Source organism: Papio anubis, chromosome 3, assembly GCF_008728515.1.
Source record: "Papio anubis isolate 15944 chromosome 3, Panubis1.0, whole genome shotgun sequence".
Lineage (NCBI taxonomy): Eukaryota > Metazoa > Chordata > Mammalia > Primates > Cercopithecidae > Papio > Papio anubis.
The window spans coordinates 114,226,332-114,247,621 of NC_044978.1; the positions used below are offsets into that span (position 1 = coordinate 114,226,332).

At 36.5% G+C, this 21,290-nt stretch overlaps 1 protein-coding gene across 1 annotated transcript; it reads left to right on the top strand.

The window, feature by feature from the left end:
• Nucleotides 1-2,818: 2,818 nt before the first annotated feature.
• On the top strand, nt 2,819-9,408 carry LOC101011282 (submaxillary gland androgen-regulated protein 3B). The gene is made up of 2 exons (XM_021938564.2): nt 2,819-4,058; nt 8,831-9,408. Exons 1-2 carry the CDS (start codon nt 4,005-4,007, stop codon nt 9,014-9,016), a joined length of 240 nt encoding a protein of 79 aa, XP_021794256.1. The 5' UTR covers nt 2,819-4,004; the 3' UTR covers nt 9,017-9,408.
• Nucleotides 9,409-21,290: the final 11,882 nt, after the last annotated feature.

The following is a 21,290-nucleotide window of genomic DNA, read 5'->3' on the forward strand; positions in this document are numbered from 1 at the left end:
TTAAGAAAATATTTTCCATCTGTCATGTAAATCTCTGCACTAACAATAATTTTTCTCTACTGTCACTTTTTTAATTTCCTGTGACCAGAGACATTAGCTCTTTTATGTATTGTTCTAGTAAGTATTGAGTCAGGATCTTTTAAAGCCATAAGTTAATTAAAGATTAATTTGAGTGACTGTTCCTGTTTCTTAACAGACATGTGCCTCCATTTGTTTGTGTTCTTCAGATTCTTTCTGGTCACAACCGACTCAGAAATCATCTTTTAGTTTTGCCAGTGTTCATCCTAAGTCCCTCAGAGCCAATGATCCATTACAATGTAGATCACACTTTGACTTCAAACATTTGGCTGATGAATATGTTGGCATCAAAACAAGAAAGAAGAGACATTCAGCTTTCGACAAACTGAATTATCATCAAAGAAAGAAGTGGAAATTTCTTTATTAATTAGGAATAGAACCATCTTCACTGATTTTGGGGCATGTAATCATTCAGCAACATATTAAGGGCTAAGACTAGCAAACCAGGAATGTATTGTGTTACACTTAATTATGTCATCAGAATTTTTTTAAAGGCAGTGAAACTCCAACAAAGTAAATGAAATTAAGCACAGTCATTCAAAACTAAGATCAACTCTGGAAGTGCAGCTTCTTTATTCCTATCTCACCTCACAAAGGATTTTTAAAACACTAAGCACTTAGATATGCTATAAGTTCAGCAACTTGCACTATGTCTTACACCCAGCAGGTATTCAATAAATGTGTGAGGGAGGGAGGGAGAGAGGGAGGGAGGGAGAGAGGGAGGGAGGGAGGGAGGGAAAAAAGGAAGGAAGAAAGAAGGAAGGAAAGAAGGAAGGAAGGAAGGAAGGAAGGAAGGAAGGAAGGAAGGAAGGAAGGAAGGAAGGAAGGAAGGAAGGAAAGAGGGAAGGAAGAAAGGAGGGGAGGAGGGAGGGAGGGAAGGAAGAAGGGAGGGAGGGGAGGGGAGGGGAGGCAGGAAGGTTGGTTGTAATCTTCATGATCTAAAAATTATAAATATATACATTCTTCAAATGAAGAAATGGAGACACAATGAGATAAAATAGCTTGTCTTATATAACCCAGCAAGGAATTGTTGATATTTGGCTTTGAAGTAGAATGACCTGACTATTAAGGTCACTTGATTCATCTCTACAATGTACTGTAACATAAAGTTAGTTAAGTATATGATGATTATTAAGATTTAGGGAGCAACATGGAATACTGGTTAAAAACTCACTCAGGCCCCATTGAGAAGACTTAGGTCAAGCACCACTCAGCTAGTTAGCATCTATGTCATCTATGTGTACAACAGAGATAACAATAGAACTCATTTTATCCTGCCATGTGGAATATGCTAAAGGTTTAGTAAGTAATAGCTATTATTATTATACAATAATGTATAAAAACTACAGATTATAGGATCATCTAGCTTAGGAAAAATTATGCTCAAAGCCTAGATGTATCAAGAAGACAAGGCTATGATTTTCCATTAGACATTCACTTCAAAGTAAAAGTGTCCATATAATTTTGCCATAATCAAAAATTGTGCATGTCATTATATTTTTATTTAATTAAATGTCTCAAGTTAATAATGACAAGGACAACATGATTTTTAAAACACAGTTTGTTCTCATTTAGTTCTTCATTGGCAAAAGGGAACTTCCTACAAAATGCATATATAAGGTCTTGTAAATAGTCTACTACCTTAAAATAATCACAAAGAATTGAAATATAGTTGACTGAGAAACTGCATAAACCTTCTGACTATTATCCCTCTTCTACCACTAGATTTTTCTTTCCTGCTTTTTTGAAACTTAGATCCAAATCCTAATAGCAGCACTCATTTTCATCATCCTTCAGAAACATCTACTCAATGAAGACAACTGTGAAAAACCATACATGGGATAAGATATATACAAACTTTCAAGCACAAAACAATAATATAATCTCATTATTTCAACTAAAAAATAGAAACAAGAAACCCACAACATATAGTACGGTGATCCAAACAGTCAAGTGATATTTTAGATATTCTTTACATTACTGGCCCTGCATCATACCTGGGTGTATGTGTGTACATGCAGTATTTGGCAACACTTATTTAATTAGGTACTTTTAATTTCAATTATCATTTTTGTTCCCATATGTTCTCCTGATCATGTTAGAATTTAAAAATATTTGTATTTCGCACATATGTAGGCCTTTGAAATAAAATAGAAAATATGATGAGACTAACAAATAACAAAAGACGGCCCATTAAATCACTTGGAATAGAAAAAGCTTGTGCCAGCTTTTCCTTTGAAATAAAGAGGAAATGGTGCACCACAGGCCCCAGATTGTTTTCCTGAGGTGATAGGATATTATGATTTGCTGTATCTGTTTCCTCAGGAAACAGCAAATGTTGAACATGTCAATGCTTTTCAGGAATGAAAAAAAAATCCAGAATAAGACTGCCAAATTGGCAAGGACAACTTTCCTATCTTTGTTTGAAGAGCAACAACTCAGAAGTTGTTTTATTTCCAAATAGCCTTTCTCATATTGCCAACAGAAATCCATTACAATATATAAGAGCAAGATTTCTTGTCCCTTTTCACCTTTATTTGCCGTCTTTCAACTGGCAAGAGTCATTTTGACCAGCAGATTAATCAACTGTAAGACAGATCCTCATACAAAGGTAGGTATTTGGAAATATAAACTTAATAATTTTTATTTTGAATATTAACATTTTTCTCAAAGATAATCTTTTCAAAGATAACATTTTATGGGCTTTTCATAGAACATTCATTATCAGCAAAAACATAAGCAGCTGACATGAAACTGTAAGTCATTATATGCATTAAATTTTGAAAAATTCTGGTTTTTTCAGGTCAAAGTAAAACATTCATGTTGGGCATTTGGGCCAATCAGTCCATCTAAGTACACAGTTGGCTTTTCCTCCTGATGTACCTTAAAGTTCTTGAAACTTCATAGGGATAGAATACTCTCAGGTGTACTCTAAAAGAGAAAATTGTTCTACAGAATATTTTTATTATTGGTTTTTCTTTTGCTTTTCAAACTTCTTTTAAGAATGGATCATAGGAAAAGTAATAGTTTAAGGAATAGCCACACCCACATATGTATAATTGAATATTCAGTGAAATTTTGTCCATAGAATTCTTTCAAGACTTGCATTGCTCAGACCACACACTCAACCTATGTGCAGAGTTGACTATCAGGAAGCCAGTTTGCTCAATGGTGCATGGAGTTGCTTTCCCAGAACTCAAGCTATCATGTATTTGAAATATATTGTAAAATTTGAACCAATTGAGAGTAGAATACCTGGACATTTCCATGCTCTCTGCCTTAGTCTCTGATATATGGATTTTTGGAAGCACTTTGAGATCACTCATCACAGACTAAATTAATTTGGTAGAATGTTGTTAAAACTATGAAATAGATTATGTGACTCTTCTCTTGGACTATAACCAACAGGGTGATTCCTTTTTTTTTTTCTTATTTTTAAGCTGTTCCAAGAAATTAAATTTGTAACATAAGATCTAGTTAAAATGTTAATATCAAACCCATCTATAGAAATCTATAAAGTAATGTACCTACTATTTTAAAAATATCAAAATGTTCAAATATAAATAAGTATACATTTTAAGGTAGTTACTTCTAAGGGAAAAACCTTAAGTATAAAAACTTCTATTGCTCAGAACAATTTATGAACAACTCTTTTGCATTATCCCAAGGATCAGTTTACAAGTCAAAAGTAAAAACTACTTCCACTATTTTGAAGTCAAATTTTATAAGCCTACTAATATTGCCCCACAGTAACACTGAATTCAAAATAATGTTAGGCAAATTCCCCGAAAATGCTATAGTAGGATATTTGTATTACATTATATCCAAATGTTGAGACATTTTAAATACGACTTTTTAATTTAAAAAAAAAAAAAAACAATCATACTGATCACCTATTGTGCTTACTTTCAGAGGCAACCGAAAGGATGAAATCACTGACTTGGATCTTAGGCCTTTGGGCTCTTGCAGCGTGTTTCACAGTAAGTATCATTAATCACGGTCACACATCTTTACACTTTTCTCATTAACTATTATTTCAGATTTCTTTTTACGTTAATGATGTTACCTTTCCATCAATGGTTATTAACCATTGATGAAACACTGTTTAGGACTTAAATTTAAATTTAAAATCTAATTTAAATAGCCACACATGTCTGATGGCTGCCATACTGGACAGTTCAAGTCTGTAATATCAGACTGCATTAAACAGATACGTATAAATGTAAGTCCCCATACTCTAGTCGGTGACACAGTAGGTAAAACTCTATAAAAATAAATAATTAAAATAGAACTGTTTTTCCCAGCATGTAGTTTATGGATCATTTACACCAGAGTCACCTAACTCACTTATTAAAAATGTAGTAAAGACCTCATCCAAGCCTCAATAAGAGTATCACATAATGGGAAAGATGCATTTTACCAAGGATCTACAAGTATCTTTGCATGCTAAATTTTGAGAGAATGCTAAGCATTTATATATAAACAACTACTTTATATACAAAACCAGGTTAAAGACAAATGAGATACTAAATATCATACAAAATTACAAAAATGTTTTTAAAACACACGTATTTCAAAGTAGTAGAATCATACTTGATTTCAAAGTAGTGTTAGATTAATTCTAGGGACAGAAAGAGAAGATTAATTCCAGGGTAATTTCCACCAAAGTACTATAAAATCTACTATATCAAATGGAAAAATATGAAGCCATTTTTTTTAGATTATGACTTCCACAAATCAAGCAACATAAAATTACATCATTGTGAAACATGAATCATAAAATAATTCCTCTTTCATCTACTTTCAAAAAGGAACAAAAGCAGGAAATTCTCAGGTTACTGAGGTAGTCTGACCTTCGCTAAATTACTGAGAGTATTATATATTGACATAATTTTTAATAAACCAATAAAATATATTGACATATTTTAAGGCAATATCTTAATGACTTGATTATAAAGCTGATTTTCAATATTTTTATGCCTTCAGAATACAAAAGAAAAACATTTTATAATTTCAAAGTATCAGGTTTTTGTTATATAAAATTTTTTTATAAGATTAATTTGAAAAAGATAGCTTTCTGGGCAGGCGCAGTGGCTCATGCCTGCAATCCCAGAACTTTGGGATGCCAAGGCGGGCGGTAACTTGAGGTTAGGGGTTCAAGGCCAGCCTGGCCAACATGGTGAAACACTGTCTCTACTAAAATTACAAAAATTAGCCAGGTGTGGTGACATGCACCTGTAATTCCAGCTACTCCAGAGGCTAAGGCAGGAGAATCGCTTGAACCCGCGAGGCAGAAGTTGCAGGGAGCCAAGCGAGCCACTGCACTCCAGCCTGGGTGACAGAGTGAGGCTCTATCTCAAAAAAACAAAAAAAGAAAAAAGAAAAAGATAGTTATCTGATAGCATAAGCAGTATAAATAGATATAAACCTTTCCCCCAACTTAATTATATGAGATTCATGATGATTGATAATTATCGAATGTTGGAAATGTGAAGGGTAGCATGTCATTTACATGTGTGTGTATATGTACACACACACACACACATAAATAAAGCAAGTCTAACTACTATTAGTCCCATTAAAATACAAATAAATTTAGGTTCAAAGTATCCATGTCTTAGACGTACTGTTCCTAAACAAAGTAATGTAGGAGATTAGTGTCAATTATAGCCCTTTGAGAGAGTAGTGTTTCTTCTTAACATAGTATTTTCATCATTTTTCTGAGTTTATTACCTTTAGAAAGTTGTGGAAAGGGAGCTAATCAATGTGATTGGGCATATTTACCACAAAGATTTTTCGTTACTTAATATTAAGATCAATATCAGAATATCTTTAGGAGGCAAAGATACTTTCAGCTAATTTTTTAATTGTTTTGACAATAAAAGTGAATGGAGTATTTTCCCACACTAAGGATTTGTTTCCTTGACAATTAAAAATCAAGTCCTGAACTTCCATACATCCTAACTAGTCTTTGGTTTGGCAGCACTTGGGTCAAATGCCCTGCATAATACCACAGAATGTCATCAGCTAGAAAAGACAAACACGAGGCCGGTTCCACAGAAGTGCCTTGGCATTTTTCATTTGTTGTATTAGTGATCCTAATAAAACTTTTACTCGCACACTAAGGACAGAAGCCAGGTTGAAGAGCAAATGGGAACTGAGAAGTGGAGTTGGCAAATCTAGAATACCCTTTCATAGAGCTTCGCTTTGCAGGAAAGGTGTGACAAGAAAATCAATGACAACAAGGGTACCAGTGGTTGAAACTGAACCTTTTATAAGCAGGGAAATAATAAAACTTGATATTTCTTTTGCAAATGATCTATTTAAACTTTCTGTATATTTTAGGTGAAAGGGTAAGAGTAGAATCAAACAGTCAAATCAAGGTGTCATTACAGTAACTTGGGTAAAAACAAATGACTTAGGTTAGAGTGGAAGTAAGAGAAATGATAAGAGGCGGTTAGAATTAGAATTCAGGAAGGGAGATGCAAAACCAGTAGGATTGTGGGGAAGAAGTGTGAGTTGAACATAAATGGTAGTTGTTTTCTGAAGAAAATGAGTCAGTTTATAATTCCTGTCATTTAACTGTCTCATTTTCCTCAGAAAACAAATTCCAATATTATACTTACAAGAAGTAAAGGGAAGACTGACAGAGCCAAGTCCCTGAGAAGACACTTCTAAAGAAAGAGAAAATTCCTAGCTATCAGTGACTCCATGGTTGTGTGGCCAGTAAATCAGGGAAGTTCATTTCTAATTGCCTGAAATATCTTGGTGAAGCAGGAGAAAAGCCACTTTGGTGGGGGTAGATGAGAGCTCAGGATGAGGTGGAGAATGTTGATAAAACTGGCATCAACTTGGAAAATTACAGGCTTCTGGGGAAGTGGGAAGAGATAATGTAAGATAAGACACTCAAAAAAGGATTTCAGACAGCACTGAAGGACGTTAACTCTGATGGTACAGTGCTGGTGACATCCTCTAGCATTGTTAAGAACCTGGCATTAGGAATCCAGGACAGGGATGCTTTACTGTAATAGTAAAGTTTAGGATTAGCAAGGGTAATGGCCAAATAGGTGAAGGGACTGAGAACCACAGGAAGTGAATGTAGTTTTGTGTCCAAAAAAAGCATCTGCTCCAAGCAACCTGGACTTCTTGCCATCAGTAGAGTGGAACTTCATTCTTACCCCAGAGCATTTGTGTATTTTCATTCTATTTGGCATGTTTCCTCCTTATTTTATATTCTTTAAGCCTCTTTTCAAATGACTTCTTCTCACTAGAAAAATCCTTCATCATTTTCCTATCCAGAACTGATTGCTTTAACTACCTAATATATTTGTTCCTTGCACTACTTTCCAGCTTTTGTACGTTAATTTTTTTAATGGAGACAGAATCTTGCTACGTTGTCCAGGTTGACCTTGAACTGCTGGCCTCAAGCAATCCACCCACCTCAGCCTCCCAAAGTGCTGGGATTACAGGCATGAATCACCATGCCCAGTCTCAGCTATTTTTATTTCTAAAAATTGTGCTGTATGTATACCATACTTGAGCCAATCTTCGCTCTAAGCATTTTACAGGTAATATTTCAGAACAAAAATCTGACGATAACCACAGGAGGTGGATCCTTTTATTAATGTCATTTTTCTGATGAGAAAAAGAGACTCAAAAAGTATTCCACACTCACCCAACCTCTATGTGCCAGAAGCGGAACTCAAACCCTCGCATGAAACCCCACAGACTCATTCCACTCATTTCACTTCCCTTTAAATCATATTTATCCTGCCTTGTATTGTAACTCCTCTGCCTGTAGATTCATAGAAGATCTGTTTGTAACCCTGGCTCCCCACCACAGCTCCTGCATTAGCTCATTGCACAAAGTAGGTGTTCATGATATTTTTCACAATTTATTAATGTTCAAAGTCTGAACAGCCCTGAACTCTTGAATTAGACGTAAAAAGACATTTTTCTCATCCTGGAAGGGCATTTATTTCCACTTACAATTTATTTAAATGACAGATTCGACTAAAGGCAAAGGGTAAGATTTTTGCTCATTATATAAATATATGTATATATTTTTTTAGTCAACACTATCCCTGCTTTCATAGACAGCCTAGGTAATCAGAAAGCAAAAGAGAAACTTTTTTTCTTTGATAATAGACTTTCAGACTATGTGACTTAGATACAATGTAATGATTTTCTATTGCTGCATAACAAATTACCACCAATTAGTAGCATTAAAAACTCATAAATATCTCAGTTTCTTTGGCCATAACTCTGAATTTGGCTAGTTGGCTTCTCTGCTCAGAGTCTCACAAGGCTGAAAAGGTGTGTCCACTGCTGTAATTTTTTTCTGCAGCTCAGCGTCCTTTTTAAAGCTTGTATGGTTATTGGCAGGATTCAGTCCCTTGGTTATTGGGCTGAAGCCCCTACTTTCCTGCTGCTTGTGAGCCAGGGGCCACTCTCAGCTCCTATAGCGGGTCTACCATGTACCTCCACGTGGCCCTCCCCACAACATGGCATCTTGATTCAAAGCACAGAGAAAAGCATTCACTGCAGCCTCAAATCTCTCTGATTTCTTCTGTCTCTGACATTGTAGAACCTTTTTTAAAAGAGCTCACCTGATAAGGTCAGGCCAGCATGTGCCAGCAGGGAGTAGAAATCTTGGGGCCATCTTACAGTTCTGCCTACCATAGAAAGCATTCACCCTTATATTTAACTGTGAAATAGGTGAATTAAAATTATTTACTTCTTTTTTCCACAGCCTGGTGAGAGTCAGAGAGGCCCCAGGGGACCATATCCACCTGGACCACCAGCACCTCCTCCACCTTTTGGCCCAGGATTTGTTCCACCACCTCCTCCTGCACCCTATGGCCCAGGGAGAATTCCACCACCCCCTCCCCAACCCTATGGTCCAGGGAGATTTCCACCACCCCCTCCTCAACCCTAAGGTCCACCACTCCATCCTGATGGCCCAGGTTATCCACAGCCTCCTTCCCAACAAAGACCCTATCCACCTGGACCTCCATTTTTCCTGGTAAATTCTCCAGCTGATCCTACCCTCCCTACTCCTGCACCCCAAATATGAACAACTGCAGCAGGTGCCACCACCACCATAAAAGACACCACTACCCTCGTAACTACTGCTTCTACTACCCAAAATACGAATTCCAACACTGCTTCCAGAAGACTTTTGTGTAAAATCGCTTCCATTTTTGAATGAGAATGAAAAATTCCAAAAGTGCTGAGCTTTAGGGAGAAATAATCTTAGAAAGAAATTGTAGAAAAACCCCATGCAAACATAACATTTATACCAATGAGGTGAAAATAAAGAATTGAGCATCAATATGAAATCTCCACTGTTGTCATCAGAGCAACATTTTTCCCCCAGTTATGTCACCTAAATGAATATTAGTGCTGCCAGAAGGCTAGTCTTGTCCCATGAGGCCAAAGAGTAATTAAGGAAAAATGAAATGAGACACTTGAACTTGAAACTTAAGGTTATGAAGTGGGAAGAGTAAGGAACAGGATTTTCTCTTCAGTATGGCAACCCATCATACAATTACAAAGCCCAAAAGATGTTAATAGATACTAAAATGAAAGAATCTTAGCCCTCACCATAGCCTGCCCCCTGAAAACTCCTGAGTTCCATGTAATCATTGCTTATAAATAATTGCAAAGAAGAAACACCATTTAACAAATCTAAATATCTGAGATGTGAAGCACAAGTCTTAGAATTTGATATGAAAAATCATTTTCTAAGCTAAGACAGAGATAGGAGATGGTTTCAGATAGCAATAAGAAGAGGCTGATGGCTAAGATTTCCAAGTGTCTTCTGCTTCTAATTATTAGTTGATGTTTTAATCAGAAGTATTATGATATGACTATTTAGGAAATGGCCTCATGATGTCATGAGAGCTTTATCTTTCCATGTTTGACTTTTTCTTTCAGGACACTTAACTTCCCACATTGCCATCAAACACATAAATTAAATCTCAAGATACCTAAAGTAAGCAAAAATGTTTATATGTGCTCAGTGCTTTCTTCACCCCCACCCCAGAGACAAGGTCTCACTCTCATCTCCCAGGCTGGAGTACAGTGGCGCAATCACAGCTCACTGCAGCCACGACTTCCCTGGCCTAGGGGTTTCCACTTCAGCTTCCTAACTGGGACTTTCTGGCTAATTTTTTTGTAGTTTTAGCAGAGATGGGGTTTTGCTATGTTGCCCAGGCTTCTCTTTCACTTTTGAGAATCTACCAGGGTACAGGGACAGTTTTAGTAGCACAATAACAGCAATATTGAAGGTAGTCAAAGGAACTGTCCTCATGGAGCTTCTATCTAGTGAGAAATAAAAAAAGTAGACACATGTCAATAAAATGTAAGAAGTGAGAGCGCTTTGAAAAATGATAAATAACAAGTAGGGAGACACCAAGTAGTGGTGACTGACTTTTATGTGAGATAATCAGGGAGAAGCTCTCTGATGAAGTGATATTTGAGGAATGACTTTAAGAATGTTAAGAAGTAAGGTACTAAATGACCTAGAGAAAACATGTTCAAGGCAAAAGAGATCAACCATGTAAAGATCTGAAGCAGCAATGGATTTTGTGTATGAAAAGAGCCAACAAATGTTAATGTGGTTCACACTCAGAAAAGAGGAGAGTGGAAGGAGATGATATGAAGAAGGCAGAGAAAAAACACAATGTAAAGAGATTTGGATTTTGAACTTTATTCTACGTGTGATGGGAAGTCATTGCAACTTTAAATGAAGAAATAGCATTATGTGATTAAAATTTTCAAAACTTCATCAGTCTGGCTGTTCTATGGATAGAAAACTGTTAGAAAAGCAAGAGTGGTGGCTATTTCGGGAGTCCTGATTAGAGAAGAGGTGCATTAGACAAGGCAAAGATCAACAGAGATGGAGAGAAGTGGTCAGTTGCAGGGTACAGCTGAAAAAAAAAATTCAATGAAGTGTGGAATATTGGGTTTGAAGGAAAGTGTATAATCTAGAAATATCTCTGATAATATTGGCCTAAGCAACTATGTGAATAGTGATGTCATTTAGTAAGTTAGGAAAAATTGGGAAAAGATCAGGGTGTAAGGGTGTGGAATATCATGAATTTCAGAACGTGTTAAGGTTGTATTATCCATTTACCTTCTGTATTATTGTACTACTATCATATCATATTATCACAAACTTAGAAGCAGAAAATAACACAAATTTATTATCTCACTATTCTACAGATAGAATTCCAGGTAATAATATGGCTCAGATAGTTCCTCTGCTTAGGGTCTTGCCAGGTTACAATCAAGGTATTAGTAAGGCTGCATACCTTTTTGCAGGCTTTAAGGAAAAATCTGTTTTGAGGCCCATTTATCTCTTCTATATATCTATTCTTTCTGACTCTTGTTTGGTTATATCTCTCTGACTCCAACCAGAAGAATATATATATATATGTTTTTAAGAAAAATATTCATTCTTTGATTATTTAATAAAAGTGAGACTAGAGAAGACATGAAGTTTAATGCTTTGATTTTAAAAATTGGAGGCAATTCAATCGCTGGTAATGACAATGTCTTAGGGGTTACCATGAAAAAGGTTAGGATAAAATAAAATAATGTTGGCTTTTCAAATCCAAATGTTGGAAGTAAGGAGGGAACTGGGAGGCCATGGATTGGATGAATCATTTACAGGGATGTTGAAGTCATCAAACCTGATGAATAAAGGGAGAAGACAGTGACTAAAGTGATAAAGTCTGTCAAAATTCCCAATAGTGGCTGAGCAGGAAGAAATTACTCCAATAAACAATAACAGTGAAGAAGTATGGCTTTTTTAAAGACTCTTCAAAGTTGCAATGATAGAAAAGAGATGAGATCTAGAAATAGCAATGAAAGAAAGGTCATCTGCATGATCTTGGTGTTGCTATATCCATATTATTTGTAATGGGCAGTGATGGATGATATCACAGTATAACATAACCCTCAGAAGGCCTCTATGTTACCATTGTTTCCTTATCATCAATCCAATAACTGTGAAATTAAATCTCCTTCTAATTTGGAAAAAAAAAAGAAGGCTGCTGTTATGACATAAGTGTTACAAAGCAGTGCTATCGGTAAATGAAATAAGGAGTACCTAAATAGAAACAAGTTGCTCTGAATTACTCAGCAAGGTCTTGTGTACTAGGCTGACATTTGGTGATGGGATGAGAAGACTGTATATACATGATTCTTCTTAATATTGTTGTTGCGGGAAGTCAGGGACCCCAAACAGAGGGACCAGCTGGAGTCATAGCAGATGAACATAAATTGTGAAGATTTCATGGACATTTATCAGTTCCCAAATAATACTCTTATAATTTCTTATGCCTGTCTTACTTTAATCTCTTAATCCTGTTATCTTTGTAAGCTGAGGATGTATGTCACCTCAGGACCACTATAATTGTGTTAACTGTACACATTGATTGTAAAACATGTGTGTTTGAACAGTACGAAATCAGTGCACCTTGAAAAAGAACAGAAAAACAGCGATTTTAGGGAACAAGGGAAGACAACCATAAGGTCTGACTGCCTGGCGGGGTCGGGCAAAATAGAGCCATATTTTTCCTCTTGCAGAGAGCTTATAAATGGACGTGCAAGTAGGGAAGACATCACTAAATTCTTTTCCTAGCAAGGAATATTAATAATTAATACCCTGGGGAAGGAATGAATTCCTTGGGGGAGGTCTATAAATGGCCACTCTGGGAGTGTCTGTCTTATGTGGTTGAGATAAGGACTGAAATACACCCTGGTCTCCTGCAGTACCCTCAGGCTTATTTGGGTGGGGAAAAAATCCCACCCTGGTAAATTTGAGGTCAGACCGGTTCTCTGCTGTCAAACCCTGTTTTCTGTTGTTTAAGATGTTTATCAAGACAATACGTGCACTGCTGAACATAGACTCTTATCAATAATTCTGGGTTTGCCCTTTGCTTTGTGATCTTTACTTTTACCCTTTGCCTTGTGATCTTTGTTCTCCTTTTTGCCCTTTGAAGCATGTGATCTTTGTGACCTACTCCCTGTTCTTACACTCCCACCCCTTTTGAAATCCTTAATGAAAACTTACTGGTTTTGTGGCTCAGGTGGGCATCACAGCCCTACCAATATGTGATGTCACCCCCGGAGGCCCAGCTGTAAAATTCTTCCCTTTGTACTCTTTCTCTTTATTCCTCAGCCAGCCAACACTTATGGAAAATAGAAAGAACCTATGTTGAAATATTGGGGGCGGGTTCCCCCGATAATTGTTATTTCACCCTGATTCAAGGTGTAATTTTATTTTTATTTGCAAAATTCTTGAGCCTCTAATATGCATATTTATAAAGATAAGTGATCTATACATTTGCTTCCAAGCCCTGTGGGACAGAGTATGGAGAAAATACAACTACCTCTACCAAGTACTGCAGTAGATGCAGTGTACTTGGGACACAGACAAGTTTTCAGTTTTGCCACACATTACTGCAAACACACAGAGAAGAAACTGAGAAAATAGAGGATCCTGCTGATGAATTTTCATGGGTTCAAGAGAGCAGAGTTGATGTTTGTGTATGGGGGAAAAAAAGAGATTATACAGCCCTCCAAGGATGATGATGACGGTCTGGATATAGGTGGATGATCTTAGAGACATGGAATCTTAGAGGAAAAAGATGAAGAAGTGTAAGACACAAGATTAGCCCTGATGGCCTCTTAAAGAAATGTGAGTAATACATTTTAATTATATCCTCTTTCTCAGAATTGTTCTCTCAGGATGAGAGGGTCTTAACAAATGCACCCAGAGCTCAGAAAGCCTCCACCTCAATGCTTTCTTAATTTGTTTAACATTATTTACTGACCTCCATGTGTTATGAACTGTGGTCGTTACCTGGGATAAATAAGTGATCAAACTAAAATGTTGCTCTCCTGGAGGTTAGAGAGTATCAACGGGGAGAGGGTTATGTTTTTTCTGTCAAACCTGTGAAAAACCCTTATCAACTCAATTTCACCTTGATGTTATTTGACTGGCAAATGCTGAAATTACCCACATTTTTGCTTTAACAGTTTTGGTGACTGCAGAGAAAGAAATATGTGATTATCATTACATCTTTAAACAAACTCATTTCTCAAAGGTTTCTTGAAATTCATGAAAAATGTATTTAATTAAAACTATAATATCACCAACAAGAGCAGATACAAGGAAGACCAATCTATATCCATCTGGGAAAAAAATTATTTACAAAATAATGCATAATTCTAAGTGTCTACATTTCCCTTGGAATGCATCACAAGTTTCACATAGGTTGTGTGTAAATACCACAATGAGAGCTGACTCTTTTTAAAATAAGGCAAGTATATGCCTGAATCACTCTGTGCCTCTAACTAGCATGAGAGAAGGACAGGAAACAAAGATTAGCTGGAAAGGTCAATAGATAGCAGGTTTATTGCAAGGGGTGAATTATTAAAGTGAGCCCAAAAAAATACAAATAGGGTGGCAGAGGGTTGAATGTTTGAAACTGTGAGTTTGGAGGTCATGCAGAACCTTTGTTTCTCTCCCAAATGTTGTCTCTAGGTACTATACTTATGTTTGGATCTTTATTTTTTTCTTAATTTAATATGCACATACACAAACATCTACAAGCACCATCTCATTACTTGCAGCCATTTTAACCACCAGATGTAGCACTTCCCCCATCTCCTTGTAAGCACATATATTGCCCCAAATTTTTCCCCCACAGGAAAACTCCTTAATCAAAACTCAATTCATCTTACAGTGTTTGGCTAACACAGCTCCTGTACCAAAATCTCTCTGCTCCTTTTCCAAGTCCCTTTATAAAAACTGCTAAACAATTTTTTCAAGTCCATTCTAATCCTTCATTCAATTAGTATTTGCTACATATCAGAACTTTACAGTCAATTTTGTGTATAAACTTAATCAGACAGAATCCCTACCCTCAAATTGCTCATTAATTCTTCCTAGTCTGGCATCCTGTCCAGAGAGTCTACATATTTCTGCCACTTACTGTAATATCCCATTTTATCCACTCCATCTCCTCTACATTGTGAACAGTCCAAGAGCAAAAACATAGATCCCTTATCTTTATAAATTTGCAAATTAGAGACTCAGATATTCTGCAAACAAAAATAAAACTATGGGCTGGCCGTGGTGGCTCACGCCTGTAATCCTGGCACTTTGGGAGGCTGAGGCAGGCAGATCACATGAGATCAGGAGTTCAAGACCAGTCTGACCAACATGGTGAAACCCCGTCTCTACTAAAAATACAAAAACTAGCCAGGCGTGGTGGCGAGTACCTGTAATCCCAGCTACTTGGGAGGCTGAGGCAGGAGAATCACTTGAATCTGGGAAGTGGAGGTTGCAGTGAGCTGAGACCCCACCATTGCACTCTAGCCTGGGCAACAAGAGTGAAACTCCATCTCAAAAAACAAAATTAAGTAATACTTTGAATCAGGATGAAATAACAATATAAAGAAGACATCATGTATACCAATTCCTCTCATCTCATCACCACATGTCAGCTAAGTATACTGGGCCCTGATGAGTAATTCACAAGGATTCACAAGTAGTTCACAAGCCTGCAGATGGCCTATTATGGGACCTTGTGATCCTGTGAGTTAATACTTAATGTATATATACATATTTTATTTATATATATATATTCCATTAGTTCTGTCCCTCTAGAGAACCCTGACTAACACAGTGTCCTGAAGAGTTAAAGAAACCATAACTAACAGAAATTCTTAAGTTTGCAGAATGGCAGATAAGAAAAGAAACAAGTTGCTGAAACACTCCCTCTACTTATGAGATCAAAGAGCTAGCTGAAATGGCTTGGAATCAATATGGCCAAATGAAGCCATAGCAGGGAATTTATTCTCCACCCCAGATAAGAAATAGTTTCGATGAAATATAATTGAATGAAATTAAATAACACAGGATTAGAGGGAATTGGATGGAATGAGATTAATAGAATGGAATGGAACAATAGAGTGCATTGTACTTCATACCCCTTGTTCTGACAAATACATTCACCTTTATGCACACTGGGACATGTTGTTCAATGTATTTCTTAACTGTTCTTCATAATAATAAAAATTTTAATACCTATTTAGGGATGAGAAAGAATGTCATTTTAGTAATCTACTATTGACCCTATGCTGAATAAAGAGAGAAAGGTTAAAGAGAGCTGATGGATGGAGAGAGAGTCATTAGGTCAATCAACTGCTGTTTCCAGTGGGAACAGTTAAACTTGTAAACTGGAAGGAGAGGCAGTTGTCATTCTGGAGTGAGATGTGTAAACGAGTGATTTAGAAACAGGATATATTAGTATAATAGCAATCCAATGTGTGACTGCGGCAGTGAGTAGCTGAAATAGAGAAAAGTCACTGAGGTTACAAGATGCAAGATGAGAGAAGCTAGGGGTTAGATGGGACATCCAGTGGAAACAGACACATAGACCAATAGAACAGAATGGAGAACCCAGAAATAAAGAGCCACACACCTACAACCATCTGATCTTTGACAAAGTCAACAAAAGCAAGCAACAAGGAAGGGAGTCCCTAATCAATAAATGATGCTGCTATAACTGGCTAGCCACTTGAAGAAGAATGAAACTGGACCCCTACCTTTCACCATATACAAATATTAACTCGAGATGGATTAAAGACTTAAATTTTAAGAATAAATACTAAAAATATAAGAATTCTATTTTTAAAAGTCTAGGAAATATCATTCTGGACATTTGCCTTGGCAAAGAATTTATGATTAAGTCCTTAAAACCAATTGCAACAAAAACAAAAGTTGACAAGTGGGACCTAATTAATCTAAAGAGCCTCTGCACAGCAACAGAAACTAACAACAAAGTAAATGAACAACCTATAGAATAGGAGAAAATATTCTCAAACTACACATCTGACAAATATTTAATATCCAAAATCTATGAGGAACTCAAACAATTGAGCAAGAAAAACAAATAACCCCATCAAAAAAAAATAGGCAAAAGACATGAACAGATACTTCTCAAAAGAAGACATGCAAGTGACCAAAAATCATATGAAAAAATGTTCCACATCACTCATCATCAGAGAAATGCAAGTCAAAACCACAATGAGACACTATTTCACACCAGTAAGAATGACTTTTATTAAAAAGTCAAAAAATAACAGATGCTGATGAGGTTTCAGAGAAACAGAAACACTTATACACTGTTGGTGGGAGAGTAAATTATTTCAACCATTGTGGAAAGCAGTGTGGTGATTCCTCAAAGAGCTAACAACAGAACTATCATGACTATGTATATACCCACAGGAAAATAAATCATTCTACCAGAAACACATGAACCTGGTATGTTCATTGTAGCACAATTCACAATAGCAAAGACATGGAATCAACCTAACTGCATCAACAGTGGATCGGATAAGGAAAATGTGCTACATATAAACCATGGAATACTACACAGCCATAAAAAAATAAAAATATGTCCTTTGCGTAACATAGATGCAACTGCAGGCCGTTATCCTAACCAAATTAACACAGGAACAGAAAACCAAATATTGCATGTTCTCACTTTTAAGTGGGAGTTAATTGGAGTACAGTGGACATAAAAATGGGAACAACAGACATTGGGAACTATTAGAGGGGAGAGGGAGTGAGAGGAGGTGAGGGCTGAAAGTCTACCTATTGGGTACTATGCTTAGTACCTGGATGCTGGGATCATTCACACTCCACCCTCAGCATTATCCAATATAACCAGGTAACAAACTTGCATATGTACCCCCATGAACCCAAAGTGAAAGTTGAAAGAAAAGAAAATTTAAGTCACCCAGCCTGACTTCAAGCAAATAGCAATATAACTAGCAAATGAAATGAGAATAGGTGATCACATAAGCAGACGTCAGAGTGTAGAACTGAATGGAATTGGCCTCAAAGGAACATGTGTTACCTAAGGAAGTGAAGGAGAAATATTGCCAACTATGAAATTTTAGCTTTTGTTTTCAGCACTCTGACTTTGAGGGAGTAACAGAAGAGATCACATTTACAAGGGGCATATTGCTGTAGTTTAGACTGGCCATAGTATTCCCATAGAAATATCCCTCTACTCTGAGCCTCTAGCACAGCCAGTAATGACTCATCAAATACATCAGATTTCCGTGCAATCAATGTATCATTAAAGTTTCTCTGAACCAAGGTTTTCCAACCACACTCAAACTTGTTACTCATGACCATATACATCCCAGGTTCAGAATGGCTGGGACATAGGAAACTGTGCCTAAAGTTTACCAATTCTCCAGCAAGGTATTTGTCAAGTGTGCTATATTATTACCTGTTCTGTATACTTTCTAAGTAAATGCTAATAAACTTGGTATATGATGAATCTAGTGAGTTTGGACATCATCCTGAGCCCAAGGCTATTGCTACTAGTGGAGCCTAGTGGGTGTTGCAGCCATCAGTCACTGCATCAGTTATGGTGCTGTCAGAAGGCAGCAATAATGCGAGTTATTTTTAAAAGAATTTAATATCAAGTATCATTAACTAGGCAGCAAGAATTGTTAACTGGGTAACTGAGAAGGCAAAATGAGAACACTGGAGGTACCTCATGGAGGTAGCAACTACAGAAAGAAGCTAAGACTCCTAGGGTTGAGGAAAGAAGGGTAATGTTTGAAATTATTGAAATTTAGAAGCTTGCAGGAGAGGTCGCACAGTATGAAAAGCAAACCTATGAAAAAGTAGAACTTCTTGGCTTGTGCTGGTCTCTCTATGCGTACAGGAACGGTCCTTTTTGTCTAAGACCTAGTCCAGTAGGGAGGAATGCTGGAAGATTGGTCCTGGAATCTCTGAGAGGACTTAATGAGGCTGCTTTTGTACATGTAGGAAAAAACAACAGAGTTCAACACTGACCAAGGTTCCTTTCCTAAAGGCTTGACTCAAACCTTCATTCCTGAAGTATCTGAATCCTCAGTGGTCATACATTTTCTTGGTTGTAGTAGTTTCCCCTTAATTTTCACTTTTGAACATGAATATACTAAATAGTGCTGCAGAGAATCTTGTGAAATCCAGACAGTCCTCTGTGTTCCTCTTTTTTAGTAGCAACCCAATTTCCCCCTTGGTAATCAGGAACAATCCTGCTAACCAGTAGAGTAACTCTAGCTTATTTTTGTTCAGTGACATGAGGAGATCAAAATGTCCTAATTCCTCTCTTATGAGCCAAGACCTCCAAACTAGCATAACTCAAAGTTACAAAGACAGAAAGCAAAGATTCTGTGAGTGGGCTATTTAGTTGTGATAATAAGAAGAGCCTTAATTTCTGTTCCCATGAATTCTGGCCCTAGGAGGGCTGGATGCATATGTCGGTCACTGATTGAAAGCATGTACTGCATCCTATAAAATAGAACCTATTCTTGGAGGGTATATACTCTCAACTGGTATCATAAAGTCTTCAGTAGGCCATTGTACTGTTTTATTAGACTAGATGATTCTCTGTGGTGGGCTATGTGGTAAGAAGAGTGAACTTCATATGCATGAGCTCATAATCACATTCTTTTGCTGTGAAAACAGTTTCTTGATCAGAAAGATGTCATGATAAGTAATTTTATTCACCAACAGCAGTGAGACTACACCAGGAACTTGAATTTTCTTAACAAAAGGCAATTGTTGCTTTACGTATTGTTCTAGAAAATATCTAGTCAAGATCTTTTAAAGCCAGGTGTTAATTAAAATTTCTCTTGAATAACAGGTTTTATTTTGAAAAGAAATGTGATTCCACCTGCTTTGGAAACTAATCCTTTGTTGACTATGAGTCATGCAGAAATTATTTTAATTTTGATAATGTTCATTCTTAAGTCCTTCATATCCAGTGATTCATTACAACAACAAATCACACCTTGTTCTTAAAACACTTGGCTGAAAATACACTGGGCATCAAAACAATTTACAACACCAAGCAGAAAAAGAAGTTGTTTATCTTTTTCACAAAATGAGCATGTTACTAGAGAAGGTAACAATTCAGGAAGCATTAGATATTAACTTAAAGGATTTCCTGAGTCATAGAAGGGTACAGAAACAAAACTGTCTATAATCAGCATACTAACAAACGAGACAAGAGTTCTAATTGTCAACTTGTCATCGACAAAGACAGAGGCAAAGAAAACCAGGTAGTTTAAGACCAATTCCAACTTAATTCCCCATTCACTACCAAAAGCTTTTAAGTCACCTTTTAAATTTGAATATGTTTTACCCCTTTACTAGAGATTCATCACACCCAGAATATTTTAAAAATTGCATGATGGAAGAAAGACATTCCCACTGAAAAGCTAACACTTACTAATAACATGGGTCACAATTTTCTATGTCCTATTTATTTAATCCCCAGAACAATATCAAGAAGTAGAAGTATTACTATCTTATTTTGTAAATGACAGTGTTGAGACATAATTGGATTAAATAGCTGGTCATATAAAACGCAGTTAATAGGAGGAAAGTTGACATTTCATCTTAGGCTACCTGACTTGAATGCTACACATAATCGCTAAACTACCCTAAAACGAAAGACTCTTACATTTTATTGACTGCAGCTGACAGAAAACATATATTTTACATAATAACCTAGTACATCCACATGTATAACCATATAATATATCCCGAAAAGTACTTACATATAATGGAATCTGATATTTACTTCTGTTCTGCTCTATCCATCATCTAAATTCGGTTTACTTCTCCCTAAATAGATTTCATGTACTATTGATGAGTTGCATTCAAGCGTCAATGAGTGCTACTATTAAAAATATATTAATTACTTCAGTGTTTCAAATAATTGGATTTGAGAGACAAAGTGGCATAATTAGGGGAAAAATTCAAGTTCTCAAATATGGCAAATTTAAGGTCAATTCACCTCTCAGCTATTTTAGTGAATTTGAGCAAGTTATGTGACTCCTCTCTAATTTATTATCTAATCAGTAATATAATAATAACATACATTGCAGGGGGTTGTTGTGAGCATGAGAGCTAATCTACATAAAGTGATTAGCACACAGTCTAGGACATGGTAAGGATTCAACAAATTATGGCTATTAGAAAATAAAGCATAACCTCTTCTAGCATATGGTAATTTCCTCTCAACTGAATAGATTTCATTTCATATGAGTAAATTTCTCAGTACCTGCCTTCATCTTATACATAAAATTGTGTAATTTACTACATCCTTTTGCCA